Source organism: Photinus pyralis, unplaced genomic scaffold (genome assembly GCF_008802855.1).
Source record: "Photinus pyralis isolate 1611_PpyrPB1 unplaced genomic scaffold, Ppyr1.3 Ppyr1.4_LG6, whole genome shotgun sequence".
Classification (NCBI taxonomy): domain Eukaryota; kingdom Metazoa; phylum Arthropoda; class Insecta; order Coleoptera; family Lampyridae; genus Photinus; species Photinus pyralis.
The window spans coordinates 35,272,170-35,293,395 of record NW_022170663.1 but is presented as its reverse complement, the minus strand read 5'-3'; the positions used below and the strand labels follow the sequence as shown (position 1 = coordinate 35,293,395).

The 21,226-nt window shown below is 35.2% G+C and overlaps 1 protein-coding gene across 1 annotated transcript; it reads right to left on the bottom strand.

The window, feature by feature from the left end:
- Positions 1–13,517: 13,517 nt before the first annotated feature.
- Positions 13,518–17,351, bottom strand: LOC116174345 (serine/threonine-protein kinase Doa-like). Its single transcript, XM_031492252.1, has 6 exons — positions 17,199–17,351; positions 16,969–17,145; positions 16,792–16,921; positions 16,597–16,741; positions 16,444–16,549; positions 13,518–14,071 (listed from the first exon to the last, which is right to left on the bottom strand). The coding sequence occupies exons 1-6, from the start codon at positions 17,274–17,276 to the stop codon at positions 13,865–13,867; spliced, it is 843 nt and encodes a 280-aa protein (XP_031348112.1). The 5' UTR covers positions 17,277–17,351; the 3' UTR covers positions 13,518–13,864.
- Positions 17,352–21,226: the final 3,875 nt, after the last annotated feature.

Here is a 21,226-nt window from a genome sequence, read left to right as displayed (position 1 = left end):
AACGACCGTTTTGCGCAGATGCCGAATACTAGGGGATTTTCGTAAGGAAGCGAGGAGAGAATGGGAAGAAGATGGCGGCGAGGTCGACGGAAGGCACACGCTTTCCCGGTTTTTTATTATTCTTGATTATTTTTGGTGGTGGTGTTTTGAAGATGTATGTACAGGTAGTAACCATTTTATTCTTTCTTGTACTACATATTTAATCATTGAATTTCTTGCCACAATGTGATATTTAGGTTTTGCTGATTTTGCATAAACTACGATATCTGAATCATGGCGTACTCCATGCCTTTGTTTCGTGTACCGTTAGATGAATCATGTTTGTGTCATATTGTACAGATGATTATGCCATTATTTTGTTTAATTAAGTAATTTACTTCTGTTATTCATGAGGAGTTGATTATCGGTGTGATGTTGCTCTGTTCGATTGACCCGTAACAATTCCGTGAGGGAAGCACCTAATACAGTTTGATTGTTCGCTGTATCTGTTACTTTCTGTTTCGTGGCTCGCTACAGTTCTTGTGCGTTAGCTATACGAAGGGGGGCTCTTGTATTTGATGTTTCGATGTTTGTGTGTGCGAGTGGGTATTTCTGTCTCCGTGGAGTAGGTACCTAATGCAGTTAGATTTTTCGCTGTATCTGTTGCTTACTCGTCTCGTGCGGATTGTAGTTCTTAACGTCTTAGCAATACGAGTGGGGGCCCTCTCATTTACATTTCCTCTATTTAAAATATGTTCTGTTTGAGCGATAATCGATTTTCACCTGAATACTTGCTATTGACCAATGGCATTCTCACATGTACTTTTCGTGTTAAATTAAATTATGTTAACTGAAGGATGGAGTAGAACCACACCATTTACATGTTTCCTATGTACATGCAATTGGTTTATTTGACGAGTTGTGTTATCTCTATTGATCGTACAGGTATTTTGATGTTTTTTGCACTGAATTGATTTATCATGTTTTCCACTGCATTTATGATGTCTTGTGTATTTTGTTTTTATGAACTTGTTTAATTGCATTTGATTTGATTATCTGATTTTTATCATACCATTTGAGATGTTTTATTTATGTGTATTTTCTCTTGCATTTTATTGCTGTAGGTGATTTATTTCATGTATTTGTGTGGCCTGTGCCAGGGTTTTAGTCCCGTAGAAGGTTTCCCTGGCATGGTTTTGTGTGTGCGTTAATATATTTATTTGATCTTGTCATTTCTTACGCACAAAAGTTCTGTCTTTTATTTAATTCCCTTCCCGATTATGTCTCACGGCCCAACACATAAAAGAACCGATTACACAACGTAGGAGTCCATTCGTGCCACCCATATCGAGCCGACTGTCATCCAAATTCAAAAGTGCCGCGAGACTACCATCGTTTCGATTTGAAAGGTAGGTGGCTCTGCTTGTAGTTTTTGCCAGAGTTGCCAACCGTAAGTATAGGGTAAGGCAACGTTTTCCGTGTCGGCTTGATAGACCCCCCTAGGAACATTACACTGTGTGCGATGATATGCTGTCTACTACACGACCCACAAAACACATGTCGAGCTAGTTCAAAGAAATCAAAATTGAAACTGAGAATATTTATAATTTCTCCTCATACACACTGGATAAGAAAATAAAAATTTTACATAAGCACTCTATCCGGGTCGCACAATGTTTTAGAATAAACACACAATTAATTGATTGGAAATGACAAACATTTATTCCGAAACACATAAATAAGAATTAAAACAAAATTACTGAACAAAAGAAAAACTTACAGAGCTCGTTTGGATATAGTACCCCGCACGCGGGCGGTCGATAATTAAAAATAGGAAATTCTTAAAATTACTTAGTTTTTTTTTCTATTAATCTTGTCGTGAACGGTTTGCGATATTCACGCACACTTATCAAAGACAGTGTAACAGTATTCCTGTACAGGCTAGTTTTAAAGTTCATTTTACGTAATTAAAATGTTAAGTCTAAATGACTCTCAAGTACGAATGTGACTGAATGAGATTAAAGCATCAAAAAGAATTTGTTTATTTCAGTTCATTATAGCCGAATGCGGATTTTAAATACGGCCGCCATGAATTAAGAAGAAAATTAGATTTAAGTAATGATTGTGGTGTAAATAGAATTTAGTTCATACTATATAAATAAAGTAAATTAAGGAAAATTAAAATGCGAAAAGCAGAAATGAGGCCACAGAATAAACACTGCAAGGGTATAAATACTGAAATTTCCAGCACAAAAGCAGCAGTTGCCCGCCGTCTTTCAACGGAGCAACATCTGTGCCGTTCGCGTCCGTAAACCATAAGCGCGTAAGCGAATTGAGGCGAAATTTTAAGGAAATAAAAGTAAAGAACCGAGCGAAACCATCTCCATCGAGCCACCGTATCTAATTCTGGAGAAAACTAAGAAGATTGCGAAATAACCGAAGAAGATTTCCACTTTCTATTCTGAGAGCGGTCCGTGTGCGTTGAGGGTACCAAAGAAGTCGCACTGAAGCCTGCCTGTGATTGGCCGACCCAAATTCGAATAGCAGCCTGCAGTGGGCGGTCCTAAACTTCAAAATCAATCGAAGAGAGATCAAGATTGCGTTCCGTCTCCTGGTGCACATAAACAGTATACTTTAAAAGTTTTTATGTCTTACTAACCTATCATAGCACATTTTATATCTGTGATACGCGGGCATAAAGTACCACTTTATGCTCTAGGGCATTAAGTATCACCATAGTAACGCATTTATACTTAATGACAAAAGAAACAAATATTTGCAGGTCATTGAAAATTAGAAACGTCAATTATTAATTGTCAATACCTACTAAATCACAAGATTGGCCTTATTTCGTATAGTTTCTGGAACTTCTTGCTCATTCACGACGAATTGAATTATTTAAAATCACGTTTGACGTTTGGATGGTTTCAATCACATTAACAAATTCGAACCACGCATACATGATCAAACATAATGAATTCTTTTGTAAACGAATATTTACTTTGACGAAGAAAACTATTTGTAAAACATAAAATTGTGTATGTACCACGGGCATAAACTGATGTTTATACTCTCGGGCGACTAAAAAGCTCTCGGGCCATTGGCCCTCCAGCTTTTTAACTCGTCGCCTTCTAGAATATAAACATCACTATTATGCCCTTAATACATAAAAACTATTATAAACTGTCATAAGACTTTATTGCGTCCTAGTTTACCGTTTTTCCTAGTTCACTCCGTTGTAGTTTATTTTGTTGTAGTATTGTAAAGGCGACTTAAGTCCCTACTGGTGATTTGAGTTCAGATAAGCACTGTTTGCTTTCATGTTAACGACTCGAGCCTGAGAAGAGTTTCTTTCTGTACTCGGCGGTTCTAGGGTACCTAAACATTTTGATTTCAGTTAACGTAATAAAGATAGATTTTCCTTTTTGTGCAGTGAATTTTGTGAATGAACGAGCTAACCTTACTTTTACAGGAGTTTGCCCCCTCAATCCCCATTTCTTTTAACATTTGTGACTTACAGATTAAAGGCGAATTTCTAAGAAAATAAGAACGTAATAGGTTTTAATAAAGATTATTGCTTTTTATTCATTTATCCTTTTCCATTTCCTCGAGGCCAGAAAAGGACCATCGACTGAATGCTAGTCGGAGCCCAACAACAATTGTTTTATGTAAGAAGAACCACCCCGAAATAAAGTAGCTTGAAGAAGAAACTTGAAAAGTAACCAGCCGATTACAATAGACAAAAACACTTGTTGGCAGCTTCGGGAATCTTCATTTTGTCTTTAAAAAAAACTGAACATAATCACTCGATAGCTTGATAAGCAAGATGAAAGAGATTCTCGACGGCTGTTCTGACGGTAGAAACTTTTAACTTTCACTAAGCAGACAACTGCTTTGATGACTCCGTTTACAAAAACCTTGCACAAACTTTTACAACTTCACTGGGTTATTAAGACTGTTTAACTTCTTTTACACACTATTTCGCAAAACGTTCGTAACTTACACAATTACACGCTCCTTCCACCTTCGGGAACTAACAACAGCACCCCCCCCCCCTTTTCACCTTGTCTCGCGTATTTAAGGGAACACCACTTCCAGAAAATCAGGTTTTTCGAGTGCCCTGATGTTAGTTCATGTTCTTCCAAGCTACAAGGTTGATTTCACACTATTCATTGATCACCAGAACAAAATCTTGTGTGCGAATGTTTGTCTTTTTCTGTCTAAAGTCAGTATATATAAGTCTTATTTTACTACGCAAGATTTTATTTAAATTCCCAAACTTAACGATGTACGCAATAACATATTGTTAAAATATCGGTTACTGAAATTTTTTGCGTACCCCTTAAAGCCCAATTGCAGGGGTATGCGTACCACAGGTTGGGAATCGCTGATCTAAACTGAAGAGACAATGACGAATCGTACCTAATTTGTGTCCGAGGGTAATGAAATGGGTTAAATATTCGCAGCTCGTTAATCTCTCTAATTATTACCCGATGTGGGCAAATCACAAATTGCAGAAAAACAAGAATCCGAACATTGCTAGATATGAGCCATTTCTAGTCACAAGGCGGTAATTAATTAGTTCTTCATACTTACCATATAGGGCGGGTTAAAACCGACCATCGTCAACCAAGTGTATAAAAATATTGCGTCGCGATAAAAATCGTATGCTAATTAAAAGTAAACATGCCTACGAGAAGGTATTTCAATTTAAACTTATTGAAGAAATTTTTCAACGTAATGAGTTATAAGCGGTCAGCAAGTCTGAGCTATCTCTGCAATCTGCTACTGGTTGATAGAAGTCTTCTCTCAGCCGACTAACAACTTCGATATAAACTTGATCACTTTGTAAACGTCAAGTCAGCATAGCGAACTATAACAGCTACATGAAATTGTAGAGATGCACAAATGGTATAGGTACTTAAGGAATTCTTTCCTTTTCTTTTTTAATTAAAATAATGAAAAATGCTCCAGTACAGATTAGTCGATTGTCGTACGTCTTCTTTCAAAGTAATGTCAGGAGGACTAGATTGCGTTGCGAGAAGGGTTCAATAATTGTGTTATTCACGTGACTGGACGCATGAGACTCTTTGAAAGGCATACGGTCCCGCACGTGTGTTAACGGAAGGCATTGGAAGAGGTAATCGAAAAGTACTTGTAGTTTATTCGAATAAGTAGGTGGTTTATTAAGTTTATTTCGTTAATGTCTTTCTTGCTCACTGAACATAATATGCTCTTTGTTTGACCTAAACCAACAACATTTTCTATATTGGAAGTAGAAATAAAAGTACTTACCTCAACAGAAACTACCGCCCTAGGAAGCAACATCCTCCGAGGTTTTCTTATAGGACTCATTTTCACGAAGGGGTGGATTTCTATTGAGAGCAAGTTTTCTTCGTTGTTTTAAATGAGGAAGTAGGTATCCTCTGAAGAAATAGTGGTTCTATATGGTGTATTATTATAACGAGCGACAAAAGCGAGTTTATGATTTTGGACTTTCTGTCCGTTCGTTTGTAGACACGCTAACTCACTAACGGTTTCGAATTTTCCAATTCTAATTTTATCAATAGGTAGACAACGGTTAAAGGGCAAATTAATTAAATTTTTGCTAATATTCGTCAACCGGAAGTGGCTTTGTCGCTCATTGTTTATATTGGTGCAGTTTATTTAAGACTATTTTGCTGAGGGGTGTTTTAGTGCCTCAACACATGTACCGAAGTATGTGAAGTTGGAGTACAGATCGAAATATAGAACTTTTTTGTTCTATTTCTGCGTTTCATCGAAATTTTGTGCGCTCATGGTTTTCGAGTAAAATGAATGCGAGGAGAGTCGTTAAATATGTCTTTTTGTACTCATCGAATGGAAAGATAATGTTTCCAAGCATCCTCGATGCACGGGAAAACGACTTTCCCGCATCGCGGTGTTTTTTAGTTTCCGCTGGAGAGAAGGGGTTATGCGCGTTCTTCGGTTGGTAGTACTTATTGAAGTCAACGAACGTCATGTCATGGTTAACTGTCATCTGCTGTAAAATCAATTAAGCCGTTGGTTGAGGGTATTTAGTGCGATTAATCGGAAACAGACGTACACTAAGTTTTACGTAAATATATAAACAAGAACTTATAACGCAATCAAATTATTTTTCAGAATTGGAACTCAAGAAAAAGTAAAATTTATTGTTAAAACGTCTTAAAATGTGACCAGTGATATTCTGCAACTATTCGCATATGCAGTTTAAGAAAGCACATATTAACACACACAAAGCTTCCAAGGATTTTAAATGTAACGAGTGTATCTACGCAACTCAAGATATTCAGTGCAAACGATGCAATGCCGTGACCAGTAGTAGCACTCATTGCAAAGGCAAAATATGTATTAACCAAAGATGTGGAAGTTTTAAATGTGACCAGTGCAATAAAAGTGGGTAGTTACAAAATTATGTTACCAACCAAACATATGATTGTGTTACCAACTCATGATTAAAAAAAAACTAATTTACAAAACTTATTAATTTTGACCTTTTTTTACGCAATTCGTTACAAAAATATTGTACCTAACTCTTTCGGAAAGAATTTTCCCGCATTCGCACTAAATGCAGCACTCCCTACGGTCGTGCTGCAAACAAAGTGCTCATGCGGGAAAATTAACTTACCGAACTTGTTAGGTAAATAACTTTTTCCCGTGCGCTACGAATAATCAAGTTTGCCATAGCTATCCCTATCCCCATGCGTTGCCATGCATACCGCGGTTTGACTTTGACATATATGTCAACCGATTTTTTACCATTGTGTTAAAAATGGATTTTGGTGAAGTCGAAATTCCCGCTAATATATTAAGAGAAGCTGCAGAAACCAGTTCTCAACTATTACCAGCGAAATGAAAAGAGAGATGCGAAAAGGAATATGAAAAATTTCGTAACTGGTGCGTTGAAGAAATCGTGAAAAGAGTACGTTATGGAGTAGGTTTTCAGTGATTAAGAATATTCTTGCGGTAAAAGAAAATGAAAACGCTAGCAAATTGTGCAAAACCATCGACTTTTCGAAGCGTCAGACCGTCCGCTATATCCCAAAAAAATCAATAGTTCTGTATAACAAGGGAGCAATTTTTGAATGAAGCTGATGCAGAATAAAATGGTTATTACTTACTAAGTTTATTTTAGTATGCGGAAATTTGTAGCAAGATGCAGAGATACAATTTGATCGACTATTGATGATGTGTTGAAGATAATGGGGGTTTAAGGGTCATAAGACAAGCAACAGAATTTGTTGTCAAATTGGATTTGGACTTCAATGTAAATAATTATTCTCCGTTATTGTCGGAGAGGTATAATGAAAAATATCGTTCATTACACGTCCAGAAAGGCTTTTCCCGTGTTTGCATGACTTCCCGTGTGAGGCCCACGGGAAAATCTTCCTTTCTGGACTGGTAATGAAATGTACTAATTCAATGATTATAATAAGATAGGAACGAAAATTCTAGTACACTCTTCCGTAGCTAACTTTGATTATCAAAAGAAACTTGAGCTTAGTCTATTTTTCGATAGTCTAGGTACAATGAATTTATTACGCATTCACATAGTGTTGTTAATTTTTTGCATGAGTTTTTATAAAATACCTGAACTCGTTCCCCAACTTCACAAATACTAATAAACTTGTCTGCCACCTCCTTAGATCTTGACACTTCAATTCTGAAACAGCACAATATAGTGACAATGATTTTGCGCAAAACAGTATTGGAACATCTCTTTGTTTGGCGATTGCTTTGTAACCTACTATCACTTCTCTTTGTAGTATGAACGGTGACGGAGGAGTGGTGGAAGCGTACCAATGTATAATTACCTAACATCCAATTAATATGTAAAAATTGAATTTTACCGTGTTCCGTTGTCTGTATAGAACAGATTAGTGTGCAATTTTTGTGAATAGCTTAATTAAAGTTCATTCAGGCGAGTACCCATAACTAGCCAACTTCGACCCCATACTGCATGCTAATATTTGATTCATAAGGGTAATGAGATTTTGTACGTCGCGTCGGCGACGGCAGATTAAAGTACATAGGTAGAACAAACATAAAGTATTTCAATTTCAGTTCAATACCACACACGACCGTATGAAAGGAATCTATCGTTTTTGTACTTTAAGGCGTTATACACGGCGATGCTATACAGAAATGTACCTTTTGGTGTGTTTTGAACAACTCCCTAAAAAATATATGCCTTCTTACAGCACATTTCATCCTTTAGTTCATTTCAATGGACGATAATAAAAGAATAAATTGAGGAAGCTGAATTGAAAAAAGATCTAAAATGAAGACACGCATACTGAAAGGACTATTAGTTTTCCTATTATACAGAATATTCTGGGTTAGCGTAGCGAACACAAAGTGCAGCTTTTTGAAGAGCGTTCATTTGAAATTGCCCGCAGGATTCTTTTGCTTTTGACGTACTGGATTTCGAACTTAGTGATTCGTTTGAAGCTTTTATCGGTCCTAGACGTGAAACATATATGACGGACTCGTAATTGGATCTAATCTGTCTTATTTATTGTCAAGTTTATCGAATGTGGCATGGACTTCCATAAAACTTGGACGTAGTTTTAAGAATTCATAACAATTTATTGTCAGTTTCCGGTGACAATAATAAAATGAAATATTATTTAGGTCCTACCTGATGTTGCATTCTTGAAATAAAGTATAATCTTAGCGATCGCAAAATGTGACGATCCGTAGAATAAGGGCTAATAGCTATCACACTTTTATAATCAGCGAACCGAACACTTGGAAGTCGATAAGGTCATCAAATTGTATGGAGTAAGTGTACACGGCTATAAACAGGTAAGCGCATCCACAGAACTATTCCCTTACCTATTCTAATTGTGAAGCTCAGTGTGGAGAGTGTCGTAGTTGATATACGTGTTATGACATGCAATGAAGAGTGTCGAAAATGCTTTTTAAACACAACACACAAATTGTGTATCTATATTTTATAAGAATATCTACCTGTATCTATTTTATATTCAAAGCTGTAACTGAGGTTATTGTATGGTGATTTTTATTCGTGATAAATCTCTTTGTCTAATTCTTTTTGTAATGATATCGTCATTAATGTGTAGGTTTAAGGAACAAACATTCGTTCGTTGGCGTTTTCGAACAATTTCTTATTGGAAAAAGTGCCTTGAACGAGTCGAAGTTAAGCTGAAAATATTTGCTACTAAATGCTATTCGACTATATGTAATGTTTTGTAACATCATGATAACTGGGTATTATTATCACAGGAAAACACTCGCTGCTTGAAGGGTAGAACTGCCTTTACACGTGTGCTTTACTTCGATACGCAGTTTTTAAATTACACACTCGATTGGCTCGTTCCCGAAATCTATAACTTTCTATTTGCCTTACTATACATAAAGTGAACCAAATACAAATACATTGTTTTATTATCTAAAAACCTGACGGCCGTTTCGCGACCTGGTCTGTTTAGTTCCGTTTTCGTTTTAATGATGCGGCTAATATGCAATGGTTCATTGCAACCCTAAAGCCGTATACAGCATGTTACATGACCCTATCTAAAAAAAAATGGGTGACAGAGGGGATCAAGACAACCACTTTTTCCAAATAAACCGAGGGCCCAACGTGTTTCGTTTGGGAGCCACCCTCAAAGAAGTGATGAAATTTTTGTTTGTTATTTGCGACATTTTCATGCGAAATTAGATCACTCACTAGTAGGCGGGGGACACTTTGTTTCCCGAAGATCCAATCTTCAAATGAGTATAACTGATTTTATAAAACTGTTAGACAGTTTTAGTATGTACTCTCCATTTTTGTTGTCCGGCCAAGAAGTCAGTAGCACTTTTTTTTCGAATTTTCAGAAACTAATGCCAGATTAGTGATTTTCATTTTCAGAAACCCCCAGATACCAAATTTCGTCGAAATTAGAATTTGTTTGCACCCCCAAGTAGGGAGCGCACTTTCGTGGTAGGAATTTTGAAAAAAATTCTTCAAAATAAGATAGGGCATACCTGAAAACCTATTCAAAGACGTGCCATCCATCTTTATAACTCTTATGGTTGCTGGGAAAAAAATTAAAGAAGAAATCCAAATTTCACCACTTCTTTGGGGAAATTTGGAAAAAATGTTTGTCTTGATCCCCTCTATCACCCATTTTTTTTACATGCGGTCATGTAACACATGCATATGCAGTGAGTTTCATTAAAGTGAGACTATGAGAACTATGCCATTGTTTTAAAAGTAACTCCATGTACAATTTTGAAACCTTTTCAGGCAAGGGTTCATTAATATAGGAAACACGTTTACTAAACTAAGTGAATATAAGCATTCGTATAGAGTTCTCTACAACTTTTCAACCCTTAAGTACACAAGATTGGAGTGAAATGATAATAATGGCAATAATGGCAAATTCTTTTACGAAGAGTACAGCTTTAGATCTATTCAATTTACCAACGATATTATACCATATAACGGTAGGCTGAACTGGCGCGGAGTTACTTCAAACCCGCAGCATAAACGGCCAACTAGCTCAGGGTTAGAAAAATAAAATAGAATTAAAGTATCTCCAACATTAAATCATATTAATTACGTACGTTAAACTTCACAGAAAATTCCTAATTAACTTCCCCAAAAGAATAAATAATCGATTAAACTAATTACTGACTCTTAAAACAACTTTCCCCAAACAAATTGATATTCCGGGCAAAAATTCGCACGTATAGGCCCAAGTGCAAGTAAAACATATAAGGCAACTCTTACCTTGAATAAACGCCAAGAAATGAGGTCAGTTCTCTCATCCACCTGAAAACAATCAAAAAGAAAAACCTTCCAAGCCGCAGTGCTCGGTATATAATTAGTTGATTAATGCCTGAAGGGTCTCGTTATACTCGTAATCTGCTTCTATACCAGGTACGGTATTTAATTGGTAAACCCCTTCAGAACGAAGTTGTGGTTTACAGCAACATTCTCGTTTCAAACTCGATCATAACTTAACTGAGATTGCAAAGATACTGAGTAGATACTGATGTTAACAGATTACCTAAATGTAATCGTAATATGTAACACTGAAGGGGTGAAAGAGTTATCAACTAAGACCCTAAAGAGTTACGAAAGTTGTCCCTTAGGAGAGGGTCGACCCCCGATGTTAAATCTCCTTCATGAACCGGTGACATATTTCACAGCCAAATGGCCGCTTGTTATCAGTAGATGTGGAAGTAAGCCAAGGCCGTCAGCATCCGCAGGTATCAGTGACTTCTTTATTTTTATTTTATTGTATTGTCTTTATTTTATAGTAAAAGGAGTGTTAGCTAATAGCCACTCTTCCCACTCAACTAGGGTTGCCATCTCAAAACTCTGCCAACTAGGACAGGAAGCGTGAAAACCCCGGATTTAGGGATTATAAACCCGGACATATCAACTGAATTTGATAAAAAAATATTGTCTAAAGAAATAGTCTTTGAAATTGTACTTTATTTTTATCACTGACTAGAATGTTTCAATATTCAATAAATTCCTTTCTTTGGTCCACTGTTATGTCACTAGTGAACATTTTCTTTCAACGTTGGCATTATGAGACCCCGCTGGACCTAGCCCCCCCACCATTGTGAATCAATTTAAGAATGGTATCCAATTTATGAGCTATTTAGGAGCTTTTCATATCGCAAGCTTAAAATTTTAGAGCTCGCTTTAATCACTAGGAATCGAACATTTCTTATGGGGTGGCCGAGTCTACTTGGACTCAGCCCCCCCACTGATCAGAATTACTTTTTTCAAATTAAATTTGTACTGGAATTACGAGCTATTTAAGAGCTTTCATTTACAAGTAATTTCGATTTTTGAGCGCCACCCTTAAAAGGGCAAATAGATATAATCGATGGGGCGGCCAGTTCCACTTGGACGTAGCCCCTCCTCTGTTATCGTTTACTTATTTCAAATTAATTTTTATGCATAGTGGGGTGGACGCCAACACCAATATTTTTGTCATTAAAGCACCAGATTTGGTACACTTTCTACTTAGGTGGACCCGAATGGAAATCGCCCGGGAGGCAGCGAGAGACACGCTGCTGTGAGGGAGGGGTAAACTTTTCTTACGCTGCGCGCGCTGTTGGTCGTCATAACTGCTAAATTATAACTACTAGGGCAAGTGTGGTATCATTTTCGCATAAATAAAAGATGGCCATTCATTTTCTGAAACAAAAAATGCATCCTTACGGACAAAAAATCGAATTACTGAAAAAATCTAGAATTTTATTTACAAAAAAATTGTTCAAATGACCATAAACTTTGAACTAGCGCCGATATCGCCTACAAAAAAATATAATTAAAAAGCCATTACGTATTCTAAAAATATAAGCCTCCTGGGAACAGTTTAATAAATAATGCGTTTAAAAAAATATTATACACAGCGCGGCAGAAAAATAAAATGCCGTGATTAGGTACCAGCCCGAAGATCTACTGAATTATTAATTATAGTAGTTGAGATTTATTTGGGGGGGGGCTAGGTCCAGCGGGGTCATTATGAGCAGGAATGCAAAAAAAGCACTAGGCAATTTTCAATAACTCCAAGTATAAATGAGGATTCAGTGTTTTAAAAAATTGTAACCAAAGCTGATTGGTTTTGTCGGCTTACATTTTGACAGAAAGTCATAGATGCCTCAGTAGCTTAAAACCCGGATTACCAATGAAACCCCGCCCGGACGCTCCCCGGACGCCCCCTAAACTAGGACAAATCCGGGGAAACCCGGACGGATGGCAACCCTAATTGTACCTATCATATTGCTGTCTGCATCTTTTAAAAGACCATATTCGTCCAAGTTTTTATACAGCAAAGAAAAATACCTCAAACTAGGTTGTTGCTGATCTGCATAACACTGCAAATAGGTTGCAGCAGCTTTGTGGGCATTTTGAAGGGTAGTAAATTTGTATCATATCTTTGTTCTGCACTTGAAAAAGGTATTTTTGCAATAACACTGGCACAAACGTAAACGACACTACTTACAAGCAACTTTTGTTTTTCCAAATCACTCTTCCCAAAAAATGACAATTTTATTTTTAGGAAAAATGTCATACTGAGCCGCCATGTGATATATTAATGTAGAGAAAAAGACGTAATCTCATAATGGCAAAATTCAAAATGGCGTCCATAAGAAAAAATAAGTGTTTCTCGATATCTTGAAAGTTATTAAAACAAGATGCCATATTCAAATTTTCCATAAAAAAATGTATAAAGTATTCCTGTTCTTGAACAATTGGTGCCAGAGGGTTGTTTTTAAAAGTAGGGCAGTATTTTCAAAAGTAGCGTACTTTAAAAAGAGATATGAGAGAATTATATGGTAGGTAAGGATTAAATGTCACAGGGAAGAAATGTGATTTTTTAAATTGTAGGGAACCTATTACAACAGCGTACAAATTGAAATCATAAAAGCAAATTAATGAAAAGTAAAATTTTAATTTGTATGTTGCAATATATACAATACACAATGTATAATCTTTTCCTAGAGCAGTTCTCACGAAAAATGAAAATTTTTCATACAAATTATACAAAACTAAATTCTTATAATCTAACGAATTTCTTCTATTTTTACAACTTATATTTTACAACAGGATGTGAAAATTATTATACAATTAAGAATTTTTTATAATTCTCGTGTTACAAATTTTAACTTGCGCTAAGCAGTCTTGGGTAACATAATTTGTGATGTCCTTTCAAACGTATTCTCACGACATAATAAATAAGAAATTGCGCATATAAAATTTACCCACGCACGATCAAGATTCGCAAATTTGCATTATTTTCACGTAGATTTCATTAACTAAGAATATAATCGGACGTCTTAATTAGTCAAATAAATAAGGCGATAACAAAACTTGGTACTACCACTTTCATCGGGAAATTGAAAGACTACGTTCTCGTCTAATGTCGACCGAACCTTGTGGATCTCCAAGTCGAAGATGCGCCGGTATTTTATCGAAAAATGGATGTGCAAGAGCTTCTCGTAGAGTAATCCTCTGCAAAGGTTCATATTCTAGCATTCGTAAGATTAGATTAAACAACTGCATATGGTCGCTTTCTTCGCTTTGTCTATACCTCTACAAATTCAAGTCATTAAAAACACAGTTAAATATTCAGTCTAATGCAGTAAGTACATTGCCCCGTGCCCTCAAGTCACACTTTTCAAGCAAACCAAGAAGCAACCCATTGGTATGCAGGGTGGTACTACTCTCAATCCATTGCTACAAGCGCAATGTATTAAAATGACTTCAGTTTAAAAAAAATCAATGTATGTCTTGAAACCTTGTAACACGCCAAGGAGCTCAATATGGATGTCTCGTGAAGGTGGAATAGATAGATACTGTAATTAATTATATTCAGTAAAATGAAATGAATGTAGGGTAAATTTAATTATTAAATCCATGTTAAACTGCTCATTCAAATTGTTAAAGTCACTAAATATAGAAAGTACCGCAATCCATTGGACTCGTGTGTTAGAGAGAGAACGCATGATTTTTGCCCAAAAATGGCGGAAGTTACCAGTTTCTAGTAACTTTAATGTTAGGGATTGTTCCACCTGTTTGGAGCTATCTGTATATATTTTTATAAAATATGACAGTACTATGAAGTTAGGTTATAAAATATAAAATTTTTTTAAGTTGGCAGCAAATTTGCCCAAAATGATGATTGGGGTACTTTCTATATCTAGTGACTTTACAAATTGTATTACAACCGCGCCATCTAGGTTATACAGAGATTTATTTTGCATGTCCAAGCGTGTATCTCTTTTATTATTGGAGATAGAAAAAGAGGCAAAAATACTCTACTTTCAAATTCTAATAAAGTTACATATTCTAAAAAACAAGTGATATAAAAACAAAAGAACATCAGAAAACAAGTTAATTTTTTTTAATAGAATGGTTACTTTTTTCTGTAATATTCTTAAAGAACTTGAAATTCTCTTTACAATGATATCAAATATGTTATAATTACCTTAGAAATTAAACCTACAGTAATGTGTATAGAACCAATCGCAGTAGCTGTGGAAGTTTAAACAAAAACGTAACATTTACAACAGGGAGCAAAGAAAACAAATGAAAAGTAGTTACAGGAATAATTATTATAACTTAAGACAAATTTAAATGCATTGCATCATTACATTACACTGCTAACATTTTTTCATCATGTCGAAAACGACACAACGAATAAAATATTATTATTATTATCATTTGTGTAATTATTATTTTGTTGCATTGCAGTTCTTATAAGTTATATTGTTCACTAACTAATTTTGTGACAAGATATGTTAACTGAAAACCTCTTTTTGTTTTTGTTTAAATTTCCACAGTTACTGCGGTTGGTTATAAACACATTACTGCAGCTTTAATTTCTAAGGTAACATATTTGATATCATTGTAAAGAGAATTTCAAGCTCTAAGAATATTACAGAAAAAAGTAACCGTTCTATTTAAAAAGATAATTTGAGCTAAGGTGACCAGACGTACTCTTTTTAAGAGTAATGTTCTCTTTTCTGACCTATTGTTCGGTGTACTCTTACTTTTTAATTAAATGGAAAAAATGTTCTCTATTTCGCAAAAGGGAAACAACAACCAACGCTTTGGTTCGCCTTTACTAAAATTAAATTAAATAAAAAATAACACAGTCATTTGCCTCGTAAGAGTCGTAACTCGTCCTTGCGCACCGAATGCACGTTCAGCACTTTACGGGGGAATTCGGTGACCCTACGCTACCAGTTAGCTGTTTAGCCGTTAAGTGAGCTATGACGTCCCTGAAACGTGAATTTTCATATTGCACTGCACTTGCTTCTGTAATTTTATGGTAGAAACTTCGCTGTCTTAACTTAAAAAAGTAAATTTACTTTGTGTTTACTTTATGCCTTGCGATATGCGTACGTGGTATATGCATTTTTTTTATTTTTAGTAATTTTGAAGGTGTATTTTCAGTAGCGGTGAGTGTAATTACTCTTCTATCACCATTTGAAGAGCCTGAGAACTAACCCTACGTCACACCCAATCGATTATTGCAACACCTGTTCGTTGTACTCTTTTAATATCTAATATTTCTGGTCACTTTCTGATGGTTTTTTGTTTTTATATCATTTGTTTTTTTAAATATCTAGCACTGCAAAAGTTGTGTATAGCCCCAAGTGCATATTGTGGCAACTATGAATCACCAATCTTACAAAAGTACACCTTTTCACTAAATGGTTGATTATTCTATTATTGTATGACCCAGATGGATTCATTAATGGGAAGTACAAAACTTCAAGGGGTATATGATGAAGATATTCGATCATTTTATACTTCAACAATTTCAAATTAAGTGTACATCATAACACCATACCAATTTTTTCCAATATGATACCAAAAGTCAATTGGATTGAATCATTTTAAGATCGACATTAAAGTCAATGTGCTTACTGCATAAGTCCAATTGCAATAGTACTCACCATTAGAGGTTTACAATTATTTCGAACGTATCGACCTGCCGAACTTTTCTCATCCCAATCTAATTTGCCTCGGTGAAAATATTTTGTCTTAGTTTTTCTTGCCATTCTAAAAAAAAATCGTACAATTTCTATTTTACGTGATAATAATCCCACCGTATGGGTATTTCGCCAAGAATCCTTTGCATCATAGCCAAATGTTCTCGGTTGTCGTGCGTTTGAAATAATGTTACGCCGAGATATAATTCAAATAAAATGCAGCCAATTGACCATACGTCACATGGCTGCGACCAACCTAATTCTAAAATCGGTACACAATTACACAACTATCGCAATTAAAATCGAACTTGCCTAATATCACTTCAGGTGCACGATAATGCCTTGTTGATACAATAGTACTATGGTGTTCGTGATCAAATGTTGCACTACCAAAATCAATTAGCCTAACATCAGTTCGCTTCACTCTCTTCACCTCACGCAACTAAAAAGTATACATAGAAGACAACATTATTAAATTTGGATACGTACTCTCTTATTACTATAAACATTCGTTGTTTCAAAATCGGCATCTACAAATAAGATGTTTTCAGGCTTTAGATCTGTGTGAGTTAAGTTATTCTCGTGCAGAAATTTCACAGAAAAACACAATTGGTATCCAATATGTCTTACTTGTTCTAACGGATATGGATGGTAGTTGTTGTCTTTCTGCAAAAACACCCATTTTAAATGAAAATATCGCATCATTATCTGGTACTTACTAGAAAATCGAAAACACTAAGGCCCAACATTTGAAATGCAATACACATATGTCCATGGTAGTCAAACCAATCCAACATGCGCACACAAAGGCTGAAAGTTAAAAAAAAATAAATACATTGTTTTCAAATATATTGATTTTTTACATAAATTTGTAAACATATAAAGGATTGACAACATCCTTTAGTAGTTTCTAAGGTAATTGTTAAATAATAAAAGGTTTTCTTGTGATAACAAGCTAATATAACACCAAAATAAATGGCTTGTCTGTTATAGTTTACCCCCCCCCCCCCCCAAACACTTTAATGAGAGGAAAAAAGCTGTTAATAATTAGATTAATTTTTTTTAGTAATCTTTGAAGTAAGAAAAGCAGTTTTTCGCTGTCTGTGGGTACAAATCACACATACTAACAAACATATTATACAAGACAATGAAGGGATATTGTTTAACCAAGTGAATTGACTTTCACTTTATTATTGCGTATGATACAAAATATGTGCTATTTTATAGCAAAAGCCATTAAACAATATTAATCGTTTTTAAGAATCGAAAAAGAAGATTTGTCTAGAAATGACCAAGACAGCGAAAACACTTTCATTGCACATCTAATATCGCTTATGGTAAATAAATAAGACACAAGACAAATGTTATTAGACTGCAGATTCCCTTGTTTTTACATCATCTACGCTTGCAATTAAAAGATTTTTCTTAGTTCGCGCGCACGTCGTCAATTCTGTTTTTGGGGAATATTGGAATGCCAATGTATTCACAAAATACAAAAAAATCATTTTAAACCACAATAAATAAAAGAATTATGTGATTATGTTAGACCAGGAGTCGGCAACCTGCGGCTCTTTTGATATAAAATTGCGGCTCTCCATATTTATCTAAAGAAATTAGTTCATTTGTTCGAAATTCACCTTTTTAATTAATCTTATTTGTTTGCGAAATCAAAAGTAGGTACACTTGCAGAAAATAATTATCTAATTTGTGACACTTGTTTACTTTCTGGTATTCTTTTGTTTTTTTTTTATTATAGCAGCCTACTCCGATGTATAAACACGTAATTAATTAATGAGTAGGTACATTTATGAAAAATATTGAATAACATAAAAACTGTGGGGGTTAAGCACAAGGCACCCCTTATAAACATTGAAGAGAACACAAAAGACAATCGAATAGCGAAATAAAATAGTGGTAGTTCCATTTGAAAAAGAATAGTTATAGCACTTTGAACAAATGGTATTGAAACGAGTAAAAATATGCAGGATGTTCTATTTAAAAAGATCAGTTATTTATTGACATCGTAAAAATGGGACACCCTGTACATTCAAAAATAATCTCTGTAGATCCGCAACCACCAATATTTTTTACCAGGTATCAGCTATGTAGGAAAAACTGACGCAGTGTTGTAGGACCCTGTATATAGCCAAATACTATAATATTGAATCAAAAATTTTTTGTGGCTCTTTAAAAACTGGGAAATTTTGTAAATTGTAATTTTTGGCTCTTCCGTTTCAATAGGTTGCCGACCCCTGTGTTAGACTGATCAATGTACTTAACAAATATAGGTTTTTGAGACAGAGTTGTGCGTTATTTAAAAAATAAAAAAGATTTTTTTGTTATTTTATTATCATTGTTTTGCTACATTAGCCGATAAAAATTCGATATGCGGTATTCTGCGCCAAAAAGGGATAATGGTGGTCCAATTCTATCATCTTCATTTCACAGAGTTGCATTGCAGATGCATTAAATATTAGCCTGTGAACAGTGATTTCTATTGCATAAATTTCTAAACAGGGCAAATCACTAGAGAGTGCTAAAAAAACAAAGCTATATAAGAAACCCGTTAGCGATGTTGACGGTTTCACACAAGCAGCAATTTGGAACTCCATATGCGACATGATCTAACACGTTAAAACATACGTTGAATGGGCGCTTATGTCAACTGTGCAAAGATTATTTAAAATAAATTAATATTTGTGTAGATATATCTTTACAAGAAAAAGAAAGGTAGAGGGTCTTCAAACTCCCCCAAGAACACCTCCAATTTTCAGAGTCGGTAAAATATCTAGGAATCACACTTGACAAACAACTGAATTGAGTAAACATATCTAGCTCAAAGCCGAACAAGCAAATAAGGCTTTCTGACAAAATCGCCGCGCCTAATTCGTAAGGTAAATACCGGAGTAGTATAGACCAACTTAAGACCCTCTGCAGAGGCACCTCTAAATAGCATTATGCGGGTCACTCTGTAATTGGGCGCATGCCTGTTGAGGGCCCAAAACAAGAGAGGGATAATAATAATTAGAAGATTTTGGGGACCATCCCTGAAGACTGTCTTGTGGCTGTACCTAAGGGGAAACAACTTTGAATTTTTTGTGTACACCCCTTAGAATTAATTTGAATTAATGTGAATTAATTTCAATTAGCGGGAATTAATTTGAATTAACCTGAATTAAATTGAATTAATGTGAGTTAACGTGAATTAATTTGAATTAACGTGAATTAATTTGAATTAACGTGAATTAATTTTAATTAACGTGAATTAATTTGAATTAACATGAATTAATTTGAATTATTATGAATTGACCCGAACTAATTTGCATTTCTATATCACTTCCAAGAAACAACTTTCGTAATTATGAACCGTTTTTTGACCAAACTTTATAACTCATAAATATCTCGTACAAAGTTGTGAATTTACACCCTTTGAAACAAAATGGCGGCCACTTTTATATTAGCGTCGAGTTTTATACGAGACGGTTATGCTGTCTTCCAATCGTCCGATCGCTCGATGGTTTCATATCCATCGATTTAAAAGAGAACAGTCTGGACCGATTATGATAAAATTTTACAGGTGCATTCCGTATCAAATTTGAAGATAGGAGTTCGTAAACGCAAAGTAGGCCAAAAAATAAGGAAGGCCCTTTTGACATCTCCGTTATTTATCAACCGAATTACATGAAATTTTGTATGTAGACTACACGAAGTTATTGTGCACACAAGACAGACAGCAATACAAAATTATGAACTATCTCGAGGATCGTTAATGCAATCCTAGATGCAGTCGATCTCTCAATGTAAAGAAATGTCCTCAATGTTATTTGGTCCAAAGTTGCGACTCTATCGTAGTTCATGGGATCTCAATGTGTTTCCCTCTCAGAAATTGTATAGATTAGTTTGAATTTACATGAATTATTTTGAATTAACGTGAATTAATTTGAATTAAAGTGAATTAATTTGAATTAACGTATATTAATGTGAACTAATTTGAATTAACGTGAATTAACTTGAATTACCGTGTATTAATTTGAATTAACGTGAATTAATTTGAATTAACGTGAATTAATTTGAATTAACGTGAATTAATTTCAATTAACGTATATTAATTTGAATTAACGTATATTAATGTGAACTAATTTGAATTAACGTTAATTAACTTGAATTACCGTGTATTAATTTGAATTAACGTGAATTAGTTTGAATTAATTTGAATTTGAATTTTTGGTGCACACCAAAAATGGTACTTGTTTCTCCCTAGGGCTGTACACTGCTATGAAAAATGAATGAAAAATAAGGGGCTGTTGAATAGCAGGGGTACTGAGGTGGGCCATTCTCGAATGCTGGGCGAGGCGATTAAGCAATTTTGCATATCCTAGAAGGGCGATCGGACTCGCTCACATTTGGAAAAACTTTTTGATGAAGACGTGGCATATTCATCTTAACGGATCTAAAATAACGGAAGGAACAAGCACTGGTATTTACTTCAAAGAAGTGAACTTCCATATCACCCAACCATTAGGCAAACTTCCTACTGTATTCCAATCAGAGTTGGTTGAACTAACGCTCAGTGCAAGAAAAGTTACATAAAGAACAAAACTATCAGAATCTCCAGCGACAGCGGCACACTTGATCACTGTAAAATTACCTCTAGGTTGGTTTCCAAATGTCACCATGCACTAGAGTTGTGGTTCACAAAGTTGACTGGACGCTGACCCATCTAACAAAAATTTCCAATCTTTAAAGA